The sequence below is a fragment of the Neopsephotus bourkii genome, unplaced genomic scaffold, assembly GCF_033783945.1.
Source record: "Neopsephotus bourkii isolate Nb327-2 ecotype Australia unplaced genomic scaffold, CSIRO-AGI_Nbou_v1 NB_690, whole genome shotgun sequence".
Lineage (NCBI taxonomy): Eukaryota > Metazoa > Chordata > Aves > Psittaciformes > Psittacidae > Neopsephotus > Neopsephotus bourkii.
This window is the reverse complement of record NW_026901189.1, coordinates 3,016,100-3,040,536: the sequence shown is the minus strand read 5'-3', so window position 1 is coordinate 3,040,536 and position 24,437 is coordinate 3,016,100. Positions and strand designations below refer to the sequence as shown.

The 24,437-nt window shown below is 40.0% G+C and overlaps 1 protein-coding gene across 2 annotated transcripts; it reads left to right on the top strand.

Annotated features, from left to right (window-relative positions):
- The first annotated feature begins 8,923 nt into the window (after window positions 1-8,923).
- AMN1 (antagonist of mitotic exit network 1 homolog) lies at window positions 8,924-24,318 on the top strand. 2 transcript variants are annotated; one of them, XM_061353757.1, is made up of 7 exons: window positions 8,924-9,416; window positions 12,299-12,431; window positions 15,516-15,660; window positions 18,309-18,526; window positions 21,284-21,340; window positions 22,485-22,596; window positions 23,239-24,318. In XM_061353757.1, exons 1-7 carry the CDS (start codon window positions 9,355-9,357, stop codon window positions 23,310-23,312), a joined length of 801 nt encoding a protein of 266 aa, XP_061209741.1. In that variant the 5' UTR covers window positions 8,924-9,354; the 3' UTR covers window positions 23,313-24,318. The 2 variants fall into 2 exon arrangements, with proteins under 2 accessions (XP_061209741.1, XP_061209742.1); XM_061353758.1 differs by lacking the exon at window positions 8,924-9,416 and adding an exon at window positions 9,423-9,599.
- The last annotated feature ends 119 nt before the right edge of the window (window positions 24,319-24,437 follow it).

Below are 24,437 nucleotides of genomic sequence, written 5' to 3'. Positions count from 1 at the left end.
CCTTAAAACAGCAACAGACGCTGATTGAGTTAACTTCATGAAGGAGTATTAAAACCTACACCAAGTGCTACTTCCATTTGGCACCTAGTCCTCACCATATTCCAGTGACCAGCGTCGCTAGCTCTAAAGGCTCTTTCCGATGTGTGTCCTAATCAATCAGGAGTATTAAAAGTACTGGAGCTACAGAAAGCCCCTTTAGTTCCAAGAGTTAGTTTACCACACACACTTGTGAGAAATCCCTGCAGAAAGAAAAGGAGAAACTGCAGGCTTGCAACAACGGCTGCATTGAATGAAGCACATTGAAAAGGACTCTCAAATGCTGAAAATAAAAGCAAAAGCATGCGGGCCCCCCCCCAAATCAACAGTCATTCTTTTTACCTTGTCTAACAACGATGAGTGTCTTGCATGAGAATACAAGAAGTAACACTCCTTTCAGGGATATCAGCACCATTGGGTCACTGCCAGGAAATTCCAAAGCTGGTCTTCAGAAGGGCTAGCTGGATGCTTTGCTAGCTTCAAAGCACCAAGGCATTTATCTCAAGATGATATTAACACTTGTGTGCCTCTAGCAAGAACATCACAAACCATGTGCTTCCTCTGCTCTTCCTTTATACATCGATGAAAGGTGTTGCATATTATCTTCCATTGTATTTCAAAGAGTCTGGCAACTGGCACTGGAGATACATACTGATCTGTGTATTGGCATCACACCGTTATCATGCAGGCAGAGAGTGATCCCTCTAGTCCACCCACCTCCTTTTTTACTTAATGTGACAGCACACAGTTCAAATGCACCCAAGTTGTCTTAAACCCAGCATGTATCACCTGGTGCACAACACCCAGTTCACACATAGAGCCAAGGTATTTGTTTGTTGCACATAATTTGTTATTATGTGCAAAGAGGACTGCTACCACACCAACCCATACAAAATTCACATAGTTAGTCACACAGGTCAGTTCAGGTTACTAACTCCCCGTGAATCTCACGCCATTTACCAATTGGGTAGTTAATTTACATCGATTTCTTACTACAGATGCTCGGGGAAAGGGTATTTTAACCTGGGTGGAGGTCTTTCGACCTCAAGCACAATTTTTAATATTCAAATGAAGTTATAATGAGGATAGATCATCTAAAAGACAGCCTAATCAAGTCTTGCTGACACACTGAATTCATATCTTGATGATGTCCATGTGTTTTCAGGAGGGTACCAGTTTTCAAGGGTAGTATTTTCTGATAAGAAATTCTTTAGCCCTGTTTCATAATCCACCTACATGAGGTCTTTTTCTCAGCTATCAATTATCTTCATTAGTGTTGTTTCCAGGTCAGTCTGACCTTTTGGGAGGCCCTTGTATCTATTCAGGTTTTTTTCAAGAGTAACACAAGTTCCAATTTTAACTATATAGCCTACATCACCTACACAGCTCCTAAAAGGCCTGTTTTCTGGCAGTGCTTTTCCATGCACAATAGATGTGATGCACAGTAGGTTTCCATGCTGAGTGATGCTCTAAAGAGACTGAAAACGTTTTTTATTTTACATTTTTTTAATCAAATATTCAGTTACAAAAAATCATGGGAATTGAGAGTAAAATCTCTGCACTCAAAGCAACAAACTTCTACTAATAGACCTCTAATAGCTCATTTCAAATGGGACTAAAACATGCTTGTTTTCTTTTGGAAAGCTTTAAAAATAGGCTGAAAGTATCCAAAAGAGATTAGGTGGTGTTGATTCAGATTTTGTCTACATTAACAAGGAAGTCAATGCAACAGGAACAGTGAAATATTTGCTCAGAGAAGATGTGGATGCCCCTTCCCTGAAGTGTTCAAGGCCACGCTAGACTGGGCTTTGAGCAACCTGGTCTAGTGAAAAGCATCCTTGCCTGTGGCAGGGGGTTGGAACTAGATGATCTTTAACGTCCCTTCCAACCCAAACCATTCTGTGATCTATTAAATATGCTGATCTTGAAGCTCTTCACCTCCTCATTCCTTCCAGTTCAGAAGGTTTACTTCAAATTTGACCTAATTTACTGTGGTGTTGAACATCCTCCTCAAACAAAGTTCAACACTTCTGAAAATAAAACCCTAAAAGAATCAAATGTAAATGTGTGCTAATTATATTTCTTCAAAGAGATGTCAATAATAAATAGCTTAAAGGCATTTTAAATACACCTCTGTATACATAGTATACACGTGTAGATACACGTAGTATATGTGTATATGTAGAGACTGGCTTTCTATTGTTATGCACCAGGAACTCCATGAACCCTGAAAAATTTAGGTACTCAAAACTGCGACTATATACAAGACAAAGAGCCACACTTTGAAAAACCTGACACTGATGCAACAGCTGAAAGACTCTTAGTTTGCATCTGAAGTAGAGAGCTTATCTTGATTAGATAAGCATGCCTTAGTAAGACTGTTAACTACCTTGATGAGTGGTCTACAGATAAATGGGATACCAGGTTAAAAATGCAAACATCCTGGTGAAAACTCAACCAATCATTCTCATAACACTCCATACAATTCTAAACACCCATTGGACTGACTATGTGTCTAATGTCACTGTCCTCGAACAGGCAGGGGTCACCAGCATCGAGGCCATATTGCTGAAATTGCAGCTGCACTGGGCAGGGCACGTCTCTAGGATCACCGCCTCCCCAGGATCGTGTTTTACGGTGAACTTGCCACCGGTAGCCGCAAGAGAGGTGCCCCAAAGAAGAGCTATAAGGACTCCCTGAAACAATACCTTAGCCTTGGCCATATTGACTACCATCAGTGGTCCACCTTGGCCTCCAATCAGGAGACTTGGAGGCACACCATACATAATGCCGCTGACTCCTTTGAGAGCTCACGAAGAACTAGTCTCGAGGAGAAAAGACAATGCAGGAAGAATCGCGCCCCACCTGTTCCACCCAAGGAGACCTTCTGCTGTGCTTTTTGTAGCCGGATTTGCCTATCCCATATTGGCCTTCTTAGTCATCAGCGCGCTTGTAGTAAGCATGGGTAAAAGCCCTTCCCAAATCTTCGTTCGCGAAGTCAAGCCATGATTCTCATAACAGAGGTGGAAATGACTGTATGCCATGGGTGTGAGGCTGCAAGAAACAGCACTTTGATTACTGACTTCTTCAGAAATGGGTGTGCAGAACTCCTTTGCAACCTGATTGGGCTACAACCATTAAAGTTTGACTGTAAGAGCTATAATACAAAGGCTAAGATTTGTGTGAACAGAATGGGAATGTCTGGGTGTGGAGACAGCCAAGTACACCCACCCATCAGTGAAAGGGGCCTGTGTTAATGGCACCTAAGGAGCAGGTCATAGAGACCCTACCACATCCAGCTTCAAAGGACATTGAGATGTGGAGAAAAAGAACTGTAATGACTTCCAATGATTCCCAGAGATGGAAGCACTGATCACTGTAAGACCCAAAACGGCAAAAGACATACCCAAACTGCAACTCAGTGATTACAATTCCATTGATTAATCTTGCAAAACCTTTTTCGGCAAAAGAGAATAATTTTATTTTACCAGGTGAATGAAATGTCTAACTTCACCTACAACTTTTATTGTGCTCACAGTAAAAATGTCACATACATCCATTTAGAAACAGACTGGTTAGCAAATCAGGTCCACTTTCTGCTATGGAGGAGGATGGCTGAGGTACAAATATGGGGAAGCCTGGCAGATTGACCATATGACACTCCCACTAACTTGCCAAGGCAAGCACCATATGCTTACCATGGTGGAAGCAACCACAGGATGGCTGCAAATCTATGCTGTGTTCCACACCACTGCCCAGAACACTATCCTGGGCCTTGAGAAGCAAGTCTGGTGGTGACACAGGAAAGCAGTCTAGGTTATTCCTGCCTCAGGCAAAGGCAAGTCCATTTGTGGGATTGGTTTTGCTCAAGGACCTTGGTGCACTTGGTGGGTACTGCAGGAGAATGGGGAAATCTAGTCCATGCGTCAGGGGGATTTGATTTTGGGTGAAAATAGGCAATTAATTAAACTGTATGATGTTTATTGCAATATAATACTCTATATTATCACTCCTATGGCAGCTAGATACCCACCATCACAGCGGGTGTCTAGCAGCACCTGTATTCACCACTCTAAACTCCATTTCAATCATCATTAATGAAGAATGAACTTTGATGAAACTGGACAAGAGCAGTGGTGCTGGAATTGGAAATGGCTTCAGCATGCAGCAGTACAACACCACACCCTACCTCTACTGCTGTGGATGGATTTTTAGCAAAGATTGGTCACATTTCCAAGTCAGCAAGTGCCTATGTGGAGTTTGACATGAACTGAGGGTGAAGGAGGACGTGGGTAAGGAAGCAAAAGTAACGGTGCAAGCAAGATAAGAAGAAACAGGAATGTGCTAAGATACAAAATAGTGAACTGTTAGCAAGTTTTAAAGGTTAAGTTCCCATACGCTTATTTGATCAATTGTATACTAGTTGCTGTATGCTGCAAAAATATATATCAAAACATAATATACTAAGCTATTGTATATGTATCCAATCATAATACAGCAAGCTATTGAAGATGTATCTAATGATACTACAGCAAGCTATTGTAGATGTGTCAAAATATTATACAGCGAGCTATTGTATATGTAGCTGGAGTTGCTGTGTGTTACAAGAATATGTATCCGATTATAATACAGCAAGCTATTGTAAGCAGATGCAGAGAACAGTATAAGAAGGATAGATGCTTTGTAATAAACAGCTTTGGTCTGACCACATTGATCTCTGACTGAGTCCATTTTTTCTGCAGCATACTGCCCTGTGAAAGTCTGTTGTGACAGATGGAGCCCAAAGTCATGGACTAAGTTAACTTAACAGACTTTTATAGGGATGGTCCACAGACTAAGTGAAAGATATCTCTGTGTGCATATATCAAAAACAGGAAAGGTGATGGTGTTTGCCAGTGTCGGATGTGACATGACATAATTGGTATTAAGGGTACTGTCCTTGTTTCAGCTGGGATAGAGTTAATTTTCTTCCTAGTAGCTGGTGAAGTGCTGTGTTTTGGCTTCAGTCTGAGAATAAAGTTGATAACACACCGATGTTTTACTTGTTGCTAAGTAATACCTAGCCTGATCAAGGACTTCTCAGTTTCCCATGCTCTGCCCATGAAGAACAGAGCATGGGAAACTGAGAATCCAGGAGGGAGCATAGCCAAGGTAGCTGACCCAAACTAGCCAAGGGGATATTCCATACCATAGAATGTTATGCTCAGTACATAAACTGGGGAGAGTTGGACAGGAGAGGCCAGTCACTGCTCAGGGACAAGCTGGGCATTGATCAGTGGGTGTAAGAGACTGTGTCGGTGAAAGCACCACCGAAGAGAGCATCAGCAAAAACCAACATTGCTGACACCACTGCCACAGTGGATGTTGGTGCAGGATGTTTGTCCCAACATTGCTATTGCAGGAAAACCATCAACACCTTGGAACAACGGGGGAGAGCCAATTTGGAGAAACTTTACCAAACCCTTGTGTATATGCACAAACCCAGGGTCAAGGAGATGGAGGAGCCTGGAGACCCCTGAGGACCACCTAAAGCTTCTGGAAGACCCCCTAGTGATGGTACTGGGCATGCACACTACTGCTGCTGCATGGAGGATATGGTTAAGCAGAGCAGGTCATGACAACTCTATAAAAGAACAGCACCAACCAGCATGAGGGGGAATGTTTTCCTCACTGGACTTGGAAACTAGTGAGACTGTCAGGATGCCATAGCTCTGGGATGGTAGCTTGTGACAACAGATGACACGAACTCCTCTCATGAGGTGAAGAGAAGACCCATTATTGAAATACAGCTTGAGTTTTATAGCCCCTGTCCCAGCCCTGCAAAGTGCAGCACAGCAATTTTCACTCCCCTTATTTCTATACAAAATATTGATCACAAGATTATGACATTATTACTTTTTCTTTGCACAGGCTTATCTCATGTTAGTCTTATGATCACATTATTGCAAACACAGCATCTTATAATCACATTATTGCAAATGCAGTGTCTACACATTCCATTTTTGCTCAGAGCCAGTTCCTTGTTCTTTCTCCTGGTTCCTTTTCTCTTCTTTATTTTTATCCCTCCCAAGGCCTGTGTCCAACCATCTGTATGAAGTCCCAACCACTGATTTGGTGGAGACTAAGCTGCATCCATCCTCCACAGTAGCTATTGCTGTGAACTCTTTTATTCTTCCCTCTTACTTTCCTTCTTTTCTCTCTTCATCTCTCTCTCTCTCTCTCTCTCTGGAATTTGCAAACCTGTTGTTGTGCAAATACAGTTCCTTGGTGCTTGACTCTGTTTTGAGTCTCAATTCTGTTCCTGAGAATAGAAGCAAAACCGTGCTCAGGCCTCTGACTGGCATGCAACACTTTCTCAAAGCCCAGGTCGTTAGTGTGAGTTCAGTGGAGGCAGTGTAATCAAGACCAATGCAGTTTTGCCTGGACCAGATAATATGGAGCTAAGAAGATATTAGAAGCAATAATAGATCAAATCAGGACACTGATACTAAGAGAGCAATTATAGGCTCATAGGAAGGCATTAGGCATAGAGTGACCTGTTTGTATTTTATATTACAACAATTAAGCTGTTACTACTCCAACTAGCTCTTCAAGCACTGCCTTACAATAATGTTTCACAAGAATGGTGAAGACTGCCTTGTTGAATCAGCAGGCCAACACAGCTGCAGCCATGCGATTTGCATTAACAAGAACTGGGATGAATTATCCACAGAAGCATCATAAATGTTATTTTCAAATTAAATTATGCAATGAGACCACTCAGCTTGACCTCAGAGCACATAATGGAACGTATTAAACTGGCTGCATCACTCCAAAGAACTTGGAGTAGTTTTATATGGGATAATTCAAGAAAAATCTGAACTTCCACGGGAAATTAGGAATTCTTTAATACATGCTATGGGCTAAAAGGCATTATGTAGGGAAAATACTGTAATATGTAGACAGTGAACAGTCACAAGATCTGTAGTAAAAAAAAAATAAATAAATGAAAGCCATTCTGAAAATTTCAAGCAGCGTATGACAGAGAAATAAGATGGGATGGATGAAGAGCTGACCAAGAGCTTACGGATCAGGATTAAAGGGAGGGCAGGGGCAAGGGATATTACAATGGGGGTTTGCTACAGGCCACCAGACTAGGAAGACTGAGAGCGTGAGGCCTTCTATAGACAAGTAGGTGCATCCTCACATTCACAAGCCCTGGTTATCATGGGGGCTTCACCCACCCTGTCATCCGTTGGAGGGGTAACAAAGCAGGGCACAAGCAACCCAGGAGGTTCCTGAAATGCACTGATGATAACTTCCTTCTCCAAGTGACAGTGGAATGAACAAAGAGGAGGCCTGTTTCCTTCTGCTTCTTCTGCCCATGAAATGATTGACAGAAAGCTGGTACTTGAAGGTGGAATAATAAAACTAAGGGAAATGTTGCACGTTCTTAATAATTATTAGGAAACTGGTGCTTCTGATACAGCGTTAACCAATGTACAAGGGGGTTTAGAGGAATTCACTTGCTTAAAAAAAATATTGTCTGTACCTATCACGCCTGCTAAGCAGAACAAAGGCACTAACTATTGACAAGGAAAAGCAGACACCTGCTTCTATTGGTAAGGAAAAGCAGACACCTAGTTCTATTGATAAGGAAAGCAGACAGCTGATTCTACTGATAAGCAGCTATTGATAAGGAAAAGCAGACCCCTGATAAGGGGGAGAAGCAGATGGTTTATGGCTGGGACACCGACCAAACCCTAAGTCCATATGTGAAGACTAAAAGGTGAAAAGTTCAAGAAGAGGAAGACTCATTTACTTCATTTTGAGACCCTCGCCCACGACCACGGGGGGGAGGGGGGGTGCACTGCGCAGGTGCAAAGGACCTTCTAGCTTATTATAATAGGAAGCAAGATAGGACATGAATATGTATAGGCGTACTGTGCAACCTTATGAATATATGAAACTTTAGAGAATAAATGTAGAGGGGAACAAGACTGAGGCATGCATGACTTCGAGGAATTATCCCGTGCGTCTCAGGGCTGAATAAAAAGCATACCTACTTTACAACTTTAATGAGTTGTGGAGTCAATCCACGTATCAATTCCATAGTGTTAGAGCAGTGTCACCTCTTAAAAAGATGGTCATAAGACAAGGAGAAAAGAGTGATGGGATATTTAGTAAAGGACTCCTGCATATAGAATGAGAATGCTCCCAAGCAACTCACAGATGGCACACTCGGTTCTTGCTACAGTAAGCACCCCTCAGCGGCTCTGAGTTGCCTCATTTGTGCTATTGAGGAGAAAGCTAAACCAAAGCTTGCTCTGTTGGCTGCATGTACCTCCTGCTTTTGTTAAAAAAATCTCAACTGGCCCGTGCTGACTGAATAAAATTACAAAGGAAAATATTTATCCATGTGCATGAAGGGTCCCAGCCAAAACGGGAACATCCAAGTGATTTTTCTTTAAGTGATTTTTCTTTAAGTGATTTTATAGCTTATGCTCTAAGAGTATGATATGAACCATCCTATTACCTACTAATGCATATTTCTAATTATTCAATCATAATAAAGTACATTTTGTAGGTTTTGTAGTATCATCATCCATTAGCATCCTTGAGGTTTATCTGTTAATTCAGATGTTGCAGTCACTGATTTCAGCAGTTACCTGGGAATCATCAGCAACCCATGTTTCTCCTAGATTCTGGGTAAACAGGGGTTTCTTTATCTTAGTTGATCACTTGTTCTTTTTAGTAGGGGTGACAGGTCTGAAGATAATGATGCAGCAATTATATGCTAATAATGCTGTTAGGTCTAAAGAACTGTGTTGTCTAAATTTATACCACAATATCGAGACAGAAATGTAAAAGACAAGGAAAAAGAAACTGAATTGCAAATAGCAAGATCTGGCAGGCAGCAGGTTCTCATCTCTGCAGATTAATGGAGGTTAGGAAAACCGGTGCTGTGGTATGACTGCAATGATGCCAGCTATGAGAAAAACTGGTTGAAACACCTGCACCCCTTGCCTGAAGGCTGCCGACCTCCTCAAGTCCCCTTGTGCTTCTTCCCGGCTTGGGAAGAACTCTGTCCTAAATACTAAGCGCTGGAAGTGGGGCGAGACTGACACTTTGTGCGAGTTTTGGGACTTTCCATACTGCTTCGCGAGTCTCTCCCGCCGCTCCTCGCCACGATCCCCGAGCTGATCCCAGGGCGGGCAGAGAGCAGGACTACATCTCCCGTCATGCCTGCAGCACTGAGAGAGCCGTCGCCATTTAGGTACCGTACCCCGGAGCCGTTGGGTCCGGGCCGTGCTGCGTTCACCGCTCCCCGCCGCTGCCATGAGCCGCCTCAGCGGCGGTTGGGACGGCGCCGGCGAGGAAGCCCAGCTCCTCCTGGACCTGTGAGTGCCGTCCCGACACCCTGTCCCTCTGCCCGCCGGCCCCCTCTCCCTCCGGGAGGTTCGGCGGCTTCCGGGCCGGCCGGGCGGGTTAGGCCGCTGCGCTCACAGCGGGGCCGCGGACTCGAGTAAACGCATCGCCGCCGAGCAGCCCGCGGGGCCTCCTATGGGGAGCCTGGAGGAAGGGTTTGGCCAGGGGGGCACGGTTGGGCAAGCCTTTGGCCGCGGTGGCACAGTGGGTGACAGGGTTTGGTCATGGTGACAGGGCAGGCAGCAGGGTTCAGTGGGAGCCCCAGGAGAGGTGATGGATGGGGTTTGGTGGGGTGGCAGGGTGAGTGATTTGGTTTGGCAGGGGTGGCAGCATGTGAAGAGTTCCAGGACAGGTGGCAGGGTTTGACAAAAGTGACACAGCTTGGCAGGTAGAGCATGGGATGATCCCTGGCACATCTGGATGTGGAGGGATGGGTGAGGATCCCTGGCTTCACCTGGCCCCAGTGAATCCACTGAATGGTGTTTTCTTTGTGGTTTTCATTATGTCAGATTTCTCTGCGTTCAGGAAGGAGTTTGTGACAGCATAAGAATAAAGTATTTGATTTGACAACTGAAATTACCTAGCAAACAATACAGTTAGACTTTTATTTTAAAGCACTGAATATGACATGGTTTCCCTGGTGTAGCCAACAAGTGGTTTAGTTTCTTATAAAGTAGAATAACAGTGAAAACATAACTGAAATGATTAATTGTTTAAACTGTAGAACAGTAATGCACCCTGAGAATATCCACCAGCTCTTTGAAAAATAATATGAGTAATCTTAATAAGCTTTCCTCAAGCTAAGGTTAAAATTATGTGGCAAGAGACAGTTAAATGTAACCAGATGATTTGGCACAGCTTACATTGATTTCCATGTATCTGTATAGGTTTTGAAGTATTTTCTGCACATTTGAACCAAGTCAGTCAGTCTCTTTGGTCCCTGCTCTGGCATGTCTATATTAGCCACTTAGTTATCTTCAAGAGAAAAAAACCTAAATTTGTATTGAGTTTTTAGATACCACAGTTTTTATGTACTACAGTATATGGTGACAGTTGGCCTCCTTCAGGGTGAATTGACAAAGAAGTTCATTTACCCAGTGGGCAAAATGTAGAGTCATATGAAAATATGCATTTAGCGCGTGACTGAAGTGTGTGCCCTTGTATGATAGAGGACTGCTTGCCCATTTGTGTGCCATCCATCATACAAGAGGGAACAGCCACATGGAAAGTGCCCCCCAAAAGGCTCAGAAACTATTATTTGACTCACCCTAGCCAAAGATAGGTGCTTTTTTAACACTGAGGAGGTGCTGGTTTATTTGGGATCTCCACAGGAAAGATGTGGGTTTTCAAGGCTAGTTAACTGGTTCATTACATAAAGGATAGTAGAAAACATGACAGCAATCTGCTGTTCCTTCTGACGCTGGGGACCCTGGCTATGGCAGCATGAGACAAGCCCCCTCACACTGAGCAGCATGCTGTGCGGATCCGGTCTGGGGTGAGAGTCACACTTGCTGCAGGCTTTGGAGTTTTGATGAGATTTTCTTTTAGGAAGTAAACAACTGTTCTTTATTTCTGCAGTTAAGCAAAGGAATGTTACATGTAGGTATGCTGTTTAATCTCAAGACAAAGAATGTGGGTGGTGTAACTTGCTTGAATGTGCACTGACTCGGAGCCATGTACAGGCTTCTCAGTGTCAGTTAGCCAAGTTCATCCAGCAGTCACCACAGTTGGGTGAAGATATTGCATTCTTACACATCTCCAGGGGAACAAGTTAAAGGCAGTTGGGGTGTGTGCTCAGGTTATGTAACAGCAGCTCATGCTGATACACTGCAAGCCAGGCCTGTGTTTACACTCTGCTTGGATTCAGCTTGAAATCAGTGTCTTCTAGTTAGTGTCTTCTGCAGTGACCTGCTAGAGGTGCCCTGACTGCCCTGTGCTAACTTTAGTGGGTTTTTTAATGTGCTTCCACACTGGAAATCTTGCTTCTTTCCTTGCTTAAATCTGGCCACACTTCAGACTGTAGAGCCTTAATATTTTGACCTCTCATGAGTTTTCAATTGGTATGAATTTAATTTGTTGTGATTTAGTTGCAGTCTGGTGCCAGACAAGGTTCCTTTGGAAAAAAGCTTGTCCCTTGGGACGCCAGAGTTGTGGCTGTATGCTAAAGCTCGTTTGGCTTAACTCTAGGCTGCTGCTGCCCCCTGCCCTCAGCCACTTGTTTTGGCAGTACTATTTCTGTGACCTCACAGTTTCATGATTTATTAATACAAAATTAGTAAAGATAATACTAAGATAGAAAAATTTATGTCTCAAGTGACAAACCTCTGTCACCAGACCTAGTTTTAAGCACAAAGTTAAGAGAGTTGGGCACAAGGTTACACAGCACAATTCATATTAAAAGAGTGCTACAAACTAGGCAGTGAACAAAACACTGTATCTGAAAATAACTCCTTAACGTTTTTAGCTGAGGTGAATCAAAGGTGTTCCTTCTCTGGAACTAGCTGTCCTAACTGAAGGTGTACTGCCTACCAAGTGGAGGCTTTGCTGGTAAAAAGGCTTTTCTTAGAGCTTGTGAATGTATGACCAACAAACTCATTTTGTGAGCTGGGTTACTGATTGGAGTGAATGAGGCTAATTTATGCCTAGAGTTGATTGGGGAACACTTGCCACAGAAGGATCAGCTGATTGACCCCAAAGGGCAACAACTGAATTGGTAGTAGCACGGAACAGCTGGAACTGATAAGGTTTGGAGGCAGCATAGCCAATGCAGAAGATGACATCTTATGGCTTGATTGTTCTAATTCTAATATGTAATGCCTATTTTTAACTATACTGTAACTTTCCTTTATTTCAGATGCCTTCAGTGTTTGACAAAGAACCTTTCCAGATATGCTGCAGATATTAAGTCATTGCCACCCAACATAAAGGATAAACTGATTAAATTAATGAGTAGGCAAGGGCAAATAACTGATTCAAATATCAGTGAGGTAAGAACCCATTCAAAACTATACTGTCTGTGCTAGTTAATACACAAGAAAGAGCTAAACTAAAACTTTACTTTAGACAACAGATAAATTCAGGCCTGTTTACTGTATGTCTCTACAGTTTTTTTTCTTAAACTTCATTAGCCTTCATTAACCTTTATTAGTAGTAATAAGATTATGTTTGCAGTGATAAAAATGTTCTCTGTTCAGTGACGTGTATCATCTCTTTTCAGTATGGGAAACTAGACTGTTGCAAACCAGTTTCTGTTCCTGAATGTACTATGTTTCAAGAAGCTAGTGCATAGTTTAGTAACAAAAAGATTTCAAGAACTTGTTAGATTTCTTTTATGTTATATTGACATTATGCACATGATCTCCATATTTCAAATGATTAAAATTTAAATACATTATATGATGATGGTAGGGCTAGAAATCGATGGTCAAATTCTTTCATCTCTTTTGCTCACTGATGTATGCCAGTTTTTCAAAATGAAACCAGTTAATGGCTTTTGTTTTAGCTGCAAATTCAGGGGCACGTCTATTTTGGTATCTATCTACTGCTATCTTGTTTAGCTTCAAAGGGAGGTGAGAGAATGGAGGAAAGCTAAAGGTTGGCCTTAGTGAAATGTAAAGTGAATGACTCCCTGTTCATTCCTGCTTTGACCTGTAACTTGGAAGAAGCAAATAATACCAGTTTCTTAGAATCAGAAGAGTGAAGCCAAGACTAGAGGCAGAATCAGAAGTACTGTGGAAAACTTATGAACAAGAAATTTTATCTTTAGTATACACCATTTTTGGATTGTACAAAATAAGTCTCTGAGTAAAAATCAGAGTCTTACGCATTTATCTTATTTTGGAAGATTTGAGTTGGCACAATTTGGTTTAGGGTATCTTTTCAGTAAGTAATCCTTTCTAAGCATCCTAAGAAATACATATAATTAAAAACCACATGATCATGTGTCTATAAATGTGCAAAACCTATTAGGATATCTTTAGTCTGGAAATAAACTAGAGAGTTTAAGATACAGTCTTTTCCTCTGTTTGTAATATCTCATCTTTCTCATAATTCAGCTGTGCCTTCTTTGGAGACTATTTTCCGTTCTGACACAGGGATACTCTGTGCTGGTTACTTTTCTCACGTGTTTTTTCCTTTCTCTGTTCCTGTAATTTCCTGCAGTTACAGCCTTAGCTGTCATCACTTTCCTTAGACATGTTATACCTTAGCTTTCTTTGCTAACAGTTTCCAGGTTTATTTCACTTGTATGTTTAAAAACACGCTGGCCACCTCTTGGATTCTGAACTCACAGCATTTCTCCATACCAATTTGCTCTGCGGTTTTCCTGTTCTGTCATCTTGCAGATATTTTTTCTGCTTAGCATAGCAAAAATGGCTTCTGTCAATTAGCTTTTCTTACTATTCCTTGTTCACATCATGTATGACTGAAATATTTTACATGTGACACATATGCAGCGTTTCAATTAGTCATCCATACAGATAAGGAATTCTTATTCTTTTCTGTTACTTCTGTCCTGGCCTTTTCTTTCATGATCTCCAGGGTACTGTAGCTAGGTCTATTCTCTTGGAATTTTCCAGGCTGTGTTATCTCATTTGCTTTTATGTATGTCCTTTCTATGGTGTTTAAGTATTTTGCCTAAGGTTAAAGATCTTCCAGTAGAAATTCTTGTTAAGTTGCACTTATGTATAAACTTGTATGTCATTTCTTAACTCCCTGTTCTTTCCCAGATTTGTGTTACCATGCTGCTTTTTTTTCCCTTACTCTGCTTTTTCATTGGAGCAGCCTTTCACGACATACATGCTAAACTCCTTACTCCAGTTCACTTTTACCATAAAGATCTATAAAGCCATTCAGCATGCGTCCACAAGATATAAGTCTATACTTCAATCTCCTGAACTCTGCATCCAAACAATCCTTATTCTATCTAAAGTTCCATTTTTTTGAAACATATTAGATTTTAGCTGTCAGAGCTATCTGAGGTCTGCCATTCAGCAATCAGAAAGTTTTGAAGTTTTGCTTGTTTTTCAAGAGACTTATTTGACTTTGTCAGTAAACATTTCAGCACCTTATATATTTGCAAAACATAAAACAAGTATTCCTTGTAATATCATTACTGTGCCTCTTAGAATGGTGAACCTGAGAAAGAAATAGGCCTTTAACAAGCCTGTCACTTATGCTGTTACCTTTGCTTGTGTGTGGAAATCTACTGTATGCTTTTATCGTTGTTAAGGAAGGGAATTGCAAGCTGAAAGGAGTAATAGAAAGTAATGTGAAAATCTGATTTAACGCTTGCTTGTTCTGAAAGACAGCTCAATGAAGGTATAGGTTGTTTGCACAAGAGGGAGCTATGAACAGTATTTATTAAAAAGTAGTGAGAATCCTTGAAAATTAAATTAGAGGTTATATATATGGCTATTGTTACTAAAATCTGAGGATTTCCATTGCTTTGGGTCTAAATTTCATAAATGTCCCTTTGGGGAAGATTTCACAAAATCCAACCTGTGGTCTTATGGGAGTGAAACAGACTATTTAATGAGGATTTGGTACCTTCTCATGGTATGATAATGGGATTGCTTGTTTATGAGAAAAAGAGCCTGTGTGTAGGTGACAGAAATACACTGGGGCAAAATATATTTCAAACATTACCCTTTTCTGTTCAGTGGATTTAAGTTTTGATCACCATGAGTGTATTTTTACACTTCAGATTACTGCCATCAAAATTGTAAGACTTTGAGGGTGTTATCCTCAGTAAACATAGGTGAGCTAGTGGAAGCATTAGTGATAGCAACTGCACCATCAAAACACTATTTCCACTGTTTAAATAGTAGTGTTAATGTGCTCCTACTGTAGATGTGATCACAGAAACTGAATGTTCATGCTGTAGGGGATGAACAGTTGTGGCAAATATACCATATTTTCTTTAGAATTTCTTTAGAACTGGTAACCCCATCCCCTAGTGAATATTTTTTAAAAGTTCTATGTGATGTCTAACATTACAAGGATTTTAGATAAAAATAGGTATGTTCTATGACATAGCAGAGTTTGCCTGAAACAGTAAGTTTTCATTACAGGTATTGCACCCTGCTGTAGAGTCTCTAGACCTTCGAGACTGTGATATTTCAGATAATGCATTACTGCAGCTTCATAACTGCAAGCAACTGAAAAAAATCAACTTAAACTCTTGCAGAGAAAACAGATTTGGAATCACTTCAGAAGGTATGTTGTCTGTGCACAGGTAACAGGGATCTTAATTCTGTTTCAGTTTTCTTGTTAGATTGGAGTAAGTTGCAAAAAATGTCTTGGGTAAATGCTGCTTAAAAAAATCCCCTATGTCACACCAATACTAATTACACGGTTGTGTAAATTACAGGCCTGGAGCATTGATTAACTTACAAAAGAGAGCTATCAGGTTACTCTCATGATAGTTTTCAGGTAAAACTATGCTACATTTGATAATCTGTTCCACTTCATCATAATTGTTCCTTCCTCAGAACTTGTTTCAGAGCCTTTCCAACACCACTGGGATTGAAGCTTCACCACATGTGTTTGTTATTAAATAAGCTTATAGTATCTTGTCTGACTTAAAAGACTTGACTTGCTTTAGGACTTCAGGATTTTAGGTGTTACTGATACGGGGTTAACCGATGTACAAGGGGGTTAGAGGAATTCGCTTGCTAAAACAAAAGTATTGTCTGTTGTATATACCTATCATGCCTACTAAGCAGAACAAAGGCACTAATTACTGATAAGGAAAAGCAGACACCTGGTTCTACTGATAAGGAAAAGCAGACACCTGATTCTACTGATAAGGGGGAGAAGCAGATGGTTTATGACTGGGACACCGACCAAACCCTAAGGCCATACATGAAGACTGAAAGGTGAAAAGTTTAAGAAGAGGAAGACTCATTTACTTCATCTTGAGACCCCAGCCCATGACCAGAGGGGGGCACTGCTCAGGCGCAAAGGGGCTTCTAGCTCCATTATAATACGAAGCGGGGATAGATACTTAATATGTGTAGGCGTATCGAGTAATCTAATGCATATGTATACCTTATGAGAATAAATGTAGAGGGAAAAACGACCCTGGGTGTGCATACTTTGGAGGAGCTATCCCCGTGCACCTCAGCGCTGAATAAAAGCATACCTACTTTACAACTTTAACGAGTTGTGGAGTCAATCTGCGTATCATTACAACTTGAAACTGGAGGTTAAAAGTATCAGGAGCTATTAGCTTAAAAGAATTAAGTTTGCTGAATTCTATTTTCCACAAGTTTTGTTTTGTCTTTTTGGTTAGACTTACTCCTTGCTCCATCATTTACTCATCTGTATTGAAAATTGTGGCAAAATACTAATTTAGTATTGAGCTAATGTATACCATACTTTAAATCAGTCCTGGTTTGTATTTTCTTAACCACTGCAAACTGGTGCATTTTTTAAGTGGTTAAACTATTCAAAGTGGATTTTGTTGATTTTTCAATGTCACCTCATTCCACTTTTTGACCCCTGAGATACAGTTTGTGATGGTTTTCCTCCATGGCTTCATCTATCCACTAATTTCTAATACGGTTCTTAAGGTACCAGCTAAGCCTGAAGCTTTTTAGGTATATTTTTCATCTGTTTGGGTAGAGGTTCCTGATCACTTTGTAATTAAAATTGAAGTCTAGTTCTTTCTTGGCAAGTTCCTAGTCCACCGAATTTTACTAACTCTCCTTCTTTTAAATTGAGCCCTTTTTAAATTGAGAATCAGTTATGAAGCCTTTAATTTAAGCTGGAACAGTTCTTTCTCACTCATCGCAGTTTTCATGGAGAAAAAAACAACAAGCAAACCGACTTAAACCCAACCCATTCACATGACCTTTTGTTAATTCAGTACTAGGTGTGTGCGTGGGGGCGTTGGTTGGTTTGTTTGAGTGAGGCTTTTTTGTTTGTCTTAACAATCCTGTTGCCTACCACATGTAGGAATATCTGAGCCCTGTCATTACTAGGAAACATTTGCTTTGTAGGTTGCACATGGAATATCTCATGTCCCTTAATACAATATCCAGTGGTACTTCTTTGTCAAATTCAGCTACCAGTACTGTCTGTTCTGTCCTTCTTTGCAAAGTGGTTCTGACCCAAGTGTGTGCTATTTTATCAATGCTTCTGTGGAGTCCTTGCATGGTAACATGTCATTCAGCTGTTTATTTTTATCTATCCAGAAGTAATGTATTTTTCTGTACCCCTATAATTACCATGTTTCTATCATCCTTACAATAAAAGTTCCTTTCACGATTTGCATCTGCAGTTCATGTACTTTTACTGACTACCAATATTTTGGTCATTATTGACTGTCTGGGCTCTTAGGGCACCAACAGACCCTAATGGCCATGGCTGGTTTCACCTGCCAGATCCACCTACACTAACTGCCTAGGGACCCTCAAGTCCTGGCCTCAGCTGTGTCATAGGTGTACCTGGTTCCTGCCCTGTTTCTGAGCTATTGCTTTGATGTTTTGAATTGACCTTTGACAAAACCTCTTACCTCACTTTTTACCTGGGACCTAGCACTACCATTAGTCTGCTTTTGAGCTATTGGCCTTTTTTTGTGCACTCACTGAGCTGATACCTCATGTATGTTAAGATCTCTCAAGTATCCCTCTGCACTACAGAAAGGAATTCAGTATTTAGAAATTTTAATCAACTCTGGCATTGTTCATTGTCATTTTCTTATTCTTGAATTAAAAGAAACCAACCGCAAAACTGAGTCTGCTGGGATGGCATGAGATGAAAGTTAAGCAGTCAATGACCAGAGGACAGCATACTGGTTTCAGCATGGTGGTTATGTAAAAAAATGAGTAATTCTTTAAATTGCTCTGTTTCTCCAACAGGTGTCATAGCACTGGCCTTATCCTGTCCTTACTTGTGTGAAGCATCTTTTAAAAGGTGCTGTGATATAACTGACAGTGGAGTTCTTGCTCTTGCGCTCAACTGCCAGTTCCTACAAATAGTGAACTTGGGCAGTTGCTCGGGCATCATGGATGCGTCTCTGCAAGCACTAGGAGAAAACTGCAAATTTCTTCACAGTGTGGATTTCTCATCTACTCAGGTAGCTATGGTGGCAATTGGCCAATTGACTTCTATTTGTTTATTTTATAAGATTGTCATGATAAAGTTGAAAAGGGATCTTTTTAGCTGTACTCTTGACAAGATTTAGGACCATAGGTCCTTCCAATTTCCTCCTTTCAAGGAAGAAGAAAGACACAGTTTGCATCTTGGTAACCAGAAAAAAACCCCACATTTTGATACTACAACATGTATTGTGGACCAAACATAAACTTTTATTAGAATCAGTGTAATAGTGGAGATTTTTTTTTCAGTATCTTTATTGAGAGCAATAATTTTCTTCAAGTTGTAAAGTAATCAAAAATATTTCATTTAAAGAAAGTGGAATCTTGGACAGATATCATCTGCTTTTAGTTAGAATAAACTGACCTGAATAATAATAATACAGGATATCAAACAATATAAGCACCTAGTAGAAGTAAACACTGTAATTAATTCTAGTTTAGGAGTCACTGTGCTTTCTGAATGGCTTGTCAGAGTTATGGAGTCAACATGGAAAGAATGACATTTAAGATGTCAGAAAGGGCAGGTAAGAGAATTTAACAACAGTATTCAGCATAAGAAGGGGAGCTCAGCTACAACAGCAATGCTGTAACATACTTTATAATTACAGTAAGATAATGAAGTGAGGGAAAGGGTTTTCCGCTGTAAGCATCTGGTTGACTGTGATGGTGAGTGATTATGTTGAATGTGAGTCAAGCACAGAGAATTAATAATGAAGTGTCAGATTTGGAAAACACACAACAGGTTCTTATCTTAGATGCTGTTCTTTCTGATTTTGCAGAAGTAGAGCATCAAAAGTAATTTTAATCTTTTCCTTGGTAATTTTTATTATTAATGTTTAACTCTATTTCTTCAAACTTACTTCATTACTTTTTTGCTCCCTTTCGCCTTCATAGGAAATAACTAAGTTTCCCCATTTTCCATGTTTTTAATGAGATGAAAGTTTCATGAGTAACTTAAGTGTTTCCACATTTTGAATTCTTTTCTGATAATGATATCATAATACACTAGAATTCTGATTTTTTTTACCAAAAATAAATAGAAACATATACAAGATGTAATATATATCGCATATATATATAGAGAGAGAGAGAGATCGCAAGGCCTAACCATACTCTTGTGTTTGAGTGCCAGAATGCATAGTAAAAGTATCAAGTGTAACTGGCAAAGCTGTGTGAAAGAATAAGATAGCAAGAACATTGGAAATAAATGAACAGGCAAAGGAGAACACAGTTCAGTTGTAGGAATATGGAAGCAGATGTGAGCTAGACCACAAAGGAACTAAATGCTTCAAGGTGATGTAGCCATTTTTAAAATAGGTCTCACCTAGTGCCTGTAGAGATGAAGTACAGTAAGTAGAAGGTATGGAAGTGGTGCAGGGAAGGGAGGGGACTTTGTTTTAATACAAAACTGGTTTCATGCTCTCATAACCCTATACCCACAAGCAACAAGACAGTAGCATTCAGATGATCTCTCCAATGTTCAGTCTGGTCCAGGTTTGTTTTAGTGACGTGGCGAGACTCAGGCTGATCTTAGATTGGTAACCGTTGGTTTTGGATGTGTCATTTTATACCCTTTGGGAACTGACAGTAATTACTCTCTCCATTCTGTCCCACTTGTGGTAATTATTAGAATTTATTCATTCACTGCTCTTTGTCTTCTGATCTGGGTGTCTTGTGCTAAATGTGTTGTCATCTTGATGACCTGCTAAGATAGGTATTGACAATACCTGACAGTTCTTACAGGCCTTTATATGCCTTCATGCTGGGACATTCCTGTCCGTTCTCCATTTGTACTGATCTGACCCTTTCTGTTATAGTTCTGTAAGGCAGACTGATAATAAAGGGCCAGAAAACAATTGGAGCAACAGGAATAACAAACCTTTAAACAGAAATGGAGCTTGTGGTCTATGGATTCTAGCTGTCCAATTTGGCTGAGCCTTACTGTGCGTATTTGGTGACTACTATTCCTGCCATCTAATATAAGCTTTGTGAAAAAGCCTGTGTGATGAATCTGACATCCAATTGAGCTTTCAAAGTGAAGAAGTTTAATGAATTTGGTTCCTGGAAGCAAGCAAGTAAATTGCCCTGTATTGCCTTTCTAAGGAGAGGAATGTCTTTTGTCTCTCTCCTTGTGCTTGCAGGTAATCATTGTTCAATCACTTTGATGAAACTTTTAGAGCAAGTGCATAACTGCTGTAAGGCTGCTTGTTTGAGGGATTTTCGTCTTGTGTTAACTGTTTTGCTTCAGATAACTAAGACAACAGATAAAAGGCTCCTGTGATTACTTTTTTGTCTTTTTTCCCAATCCAAGAAATTTCATTAATATCTGCAGCAGTCCTGAAAACAGGACTAAAAATAGTCTGGGTAGAGCACAAGTGCTTTAAGCCTTAAAAAATTAAAAACTGAAGTGCTCTGACCATGCTAATGTGGCCACTGTTCAGTGAGGCAAGGAAGCTGCAGGACCAGCAATGACACAGTTGGAAACATCTGTTTAGAAAGGCAGGCTGGATCACACAGCAGTATAATGCAGCAGTAGGTAACAGACTGAAAAAAGCTATACTTGGGTAATTTTCTCTACAAGCTTAGTTGGGAAGAAAATCCTGTAATGTTAAGTGTATTCAGTGACTGTAGGGAGTGAATAAATTAATAACATTTCCGCACACCCCCAGATAGCTGTGTTTGAAAAAATGAGCTTTAATCTGCTGTATTGATAACAATGTGATTTTTTTCTCTAGGTAACAGATGATGGTGTTGTAGCACTAGTAAGTGGAATGTGTTCAGAAAATTTAAAGGTAACCTAATAACAAAGAAATGAACTAAAGCAATTGCCTGCATTTTAAAGTTATTATCAGTATTACTTCTGAAGGCCAGTTTTTATCGACTGACGTTAGCCTTTATGTACACACTTGGCCTGATCTTGGTTATGAATTGAATATTTTCAATCTCTGTCTCTCTGTAGCAGTGCCCCAGACTAGTTTTTTGAGAAGCTCAGTCTTTTCAAAATGAGTTTTCTGCTGTTTAATGTAGTATGCTTATTTTAACTCACATTCTTTCAGAGAGCTGTATAAATGCAAATGAATGCTTAACTTTTTCCCTTGATTTCTGTGTAGTTATTTCTTGATTCTCTTGAATACTGAGGCAGAAGTTGTAATGTGAATAATGTCACAGATACAAGAAATCAGTTAACAGCTCTGCACAGATAAATCTCTTAATCTGTGAAAGCGACCGTGAAAATGAAGTTGTCTTTGCGTAAAGAATATCTGGACACTGAGACAGTGATAAAATGTTGAAGAGACATCCCATACCTCTTGCCACAAATGAGCTACTTTTTTATGTAGTGCTTATCTGTGTGTGTTTACTTTTGTAAAGATTGGTTCTGAATCCAAGCTATCCATTTAGAAGTTAAGATGGGAAACAAGTCACAGTTGCTAGTTTATAATAAAAAAACCAAAACAAGCAAACAAAAAAAACCACCAACCCCACAACCAAACCCAAACAAAATACCAAATCTGAGTCAACTGACAGTATTAATAACCTGGAAAAATAGAACTGTTTTCTTTGGAGGGCAAACAGTTAGATTTGGGTTTGGTTTTTTTCCTGGCTAATTTTGTCTATTTTGGACAAAATTTTTAGTCTTGAATCTAGTCTTCATAAGTGATGTAGTACAAGATGATACTGTCTTTTAGAAAATAGCAGTGAGATATTTTTTATATACTAGAATTGACTTGAAAATGTCTTTGTCTTTTAGCAGGTTATACCTTTAGCTGTAGCAAAACATTGATCCCAGCTGTTCTAAACAACCCTGATACTATGCAGATGGCCTTCATAAGAGGCATAGTAGGTCAAGATTTCTGAAAATGATTGGACAAAGGAAAGGTCTGACTCCAAAATGATGGGTGCCCTGACAGGCTTTTGTAACTATTATTTTCGTAACAGGAGATCCACATGGAACGCTGTGTGAATCTGACTGATGTCGCTGTGGAAGCGGTTCTTACTTGTTGTCCAAAGATACACATTTTTCTGTTCCATGGATGCCCTTTGATAACAGGTAGGTCAAATAATGTAGGGAGCAAGAAGAGTAATTACTTCCTGGTAGTATCTTCTTGCTCTCTGGAAACACACACTACACTTTGTAAATAATCCCAAACAAAAAATAATAAATTAATAATCATACTCTGAGATTTTTCAAAGCAAGGTGAGAGTTTTGCTTTGATGTGTGGAAACCATCAGAGAGGGAATTTTTGTTGTTGGTTCTGAACTTGGATTTTTTTAAATTTCCTTCCCCCCTAGCCCAACATTCTGATGAAGACCCAAAGTTGATGATAAGACTTCAGAAACGTGTTAGCATCTTAAACCCCTCCTCTATTCCAAAAGTATGCAACAGTAGCCATTCTAGAAACAGTGGAATGGAGAAGGACTGGTCAGCCCAAAACAAATCTAAGAGAGGTTATGATATATCTTGAGTTTTTTAAGTTTGGTTGGTTGGTGATGCATTGCAGTTACATAACTGGAGAAAAAATTGAGTAGTTTTGAATTACTGCAGGTGTGTCTGAAGTGCGAAATTGTAATAGCAAATTACAGTAATAAGCATACATGCAGATAAGGAATTATTTTGCTGTTAACCTAATTTTGAAACACCACTTAGGTGTATTCTGAATGAATAACAAGAAATTCCTTGGTTCTTTTGCAGATCGTTCCCGAGAAGTTTTAGAACAGCTGGTCATATCAAACAAAATCAAACAAGTAACGTGGACTGTTTACTGATTATTTATCATGTACGTATGAGTGTAAAGTTTACAGCTGGGAGAGAGCTCTTTCAGAAAACAAGCACCTTGGAGGAATAGCACCTTGGTGACTTTTGGACCATCAGATTGCTTCCCTCCTTGTTCCCACTAGAGGTCTCCATCGCCATTCCAGTCCTTGCCTGTGAGTCTGGGCTTCCCCATTGTCTCTACTTAGAGCCCTGTCTTGTCTTTGCATTGCTAATCATACTTCAGTAAGAGGAAAGTTAAACTATAATTAATATTACACTATCATCGCTCAGCCTCCTTCAAGTATGAGATTTGGCTACTACTTTGTATCTTTTACCATCGTAGTTACATATACAAACCAAATTTAAGTAAGTCTGAGTTTGTAGTCTGAGAGGGTAGTTGCAACTAAAAGTACCAACCCAAACATTTTTGCTGGAGTGTCTCTAAGGTTGGGACTGTAATCTGGCAAAAGTCAACAGATCGAATTGGTGACTGGAGGTGGCATTAACAGCAATGAAAATGTATTTTTAGTAAGAAACAGTCTCCTTTTACCATGTGCTTTTGCTGGGTCTGGAAAAAAACTGTAGGTATCTTTTTTTTGATGCTACTGATGCTGCAGGTTTCTGTTCTTATTTTCTAATATTTGCTGGATTTTTATACTTCAAAAACTACAGTCTGTGGACACGTAAACATAAACTTTGAAATTGTGGTGACTTAATTACAAAGTAGTAGCTATAAGTGATTAAAAAAATCTGATATATGGGCAAATACTTATTTGCTCTGACTTTTGCCTAAGTTGATGAAAATCCTTCTAGGGAACAAAATACTGGTCCTCATAAGCATTGCTGTGAGTGAAATAGGACCAAATTGAATGAGTACATGAATCTCAGGATGCTAGAGTTCAGCAGAGTATGTGTTCTGCTTTGTGTGGTTTCTTATCTTTCTAGTGGCTCCAGAAGCTGAAAATAACCACTTATATATTGCTCAATTGTGGTCATAGTAAAGAAAAAAATCTTAAAGTGTAAAATGTGTTTATTACATGCTGACAATTAGAAGTCATGTTCATTGACTTTCTTGAAACAGCATAACCTCTAGTGGCAATTTTTGGATTTTTTTTTTACATTAAACTTTAAAAAAT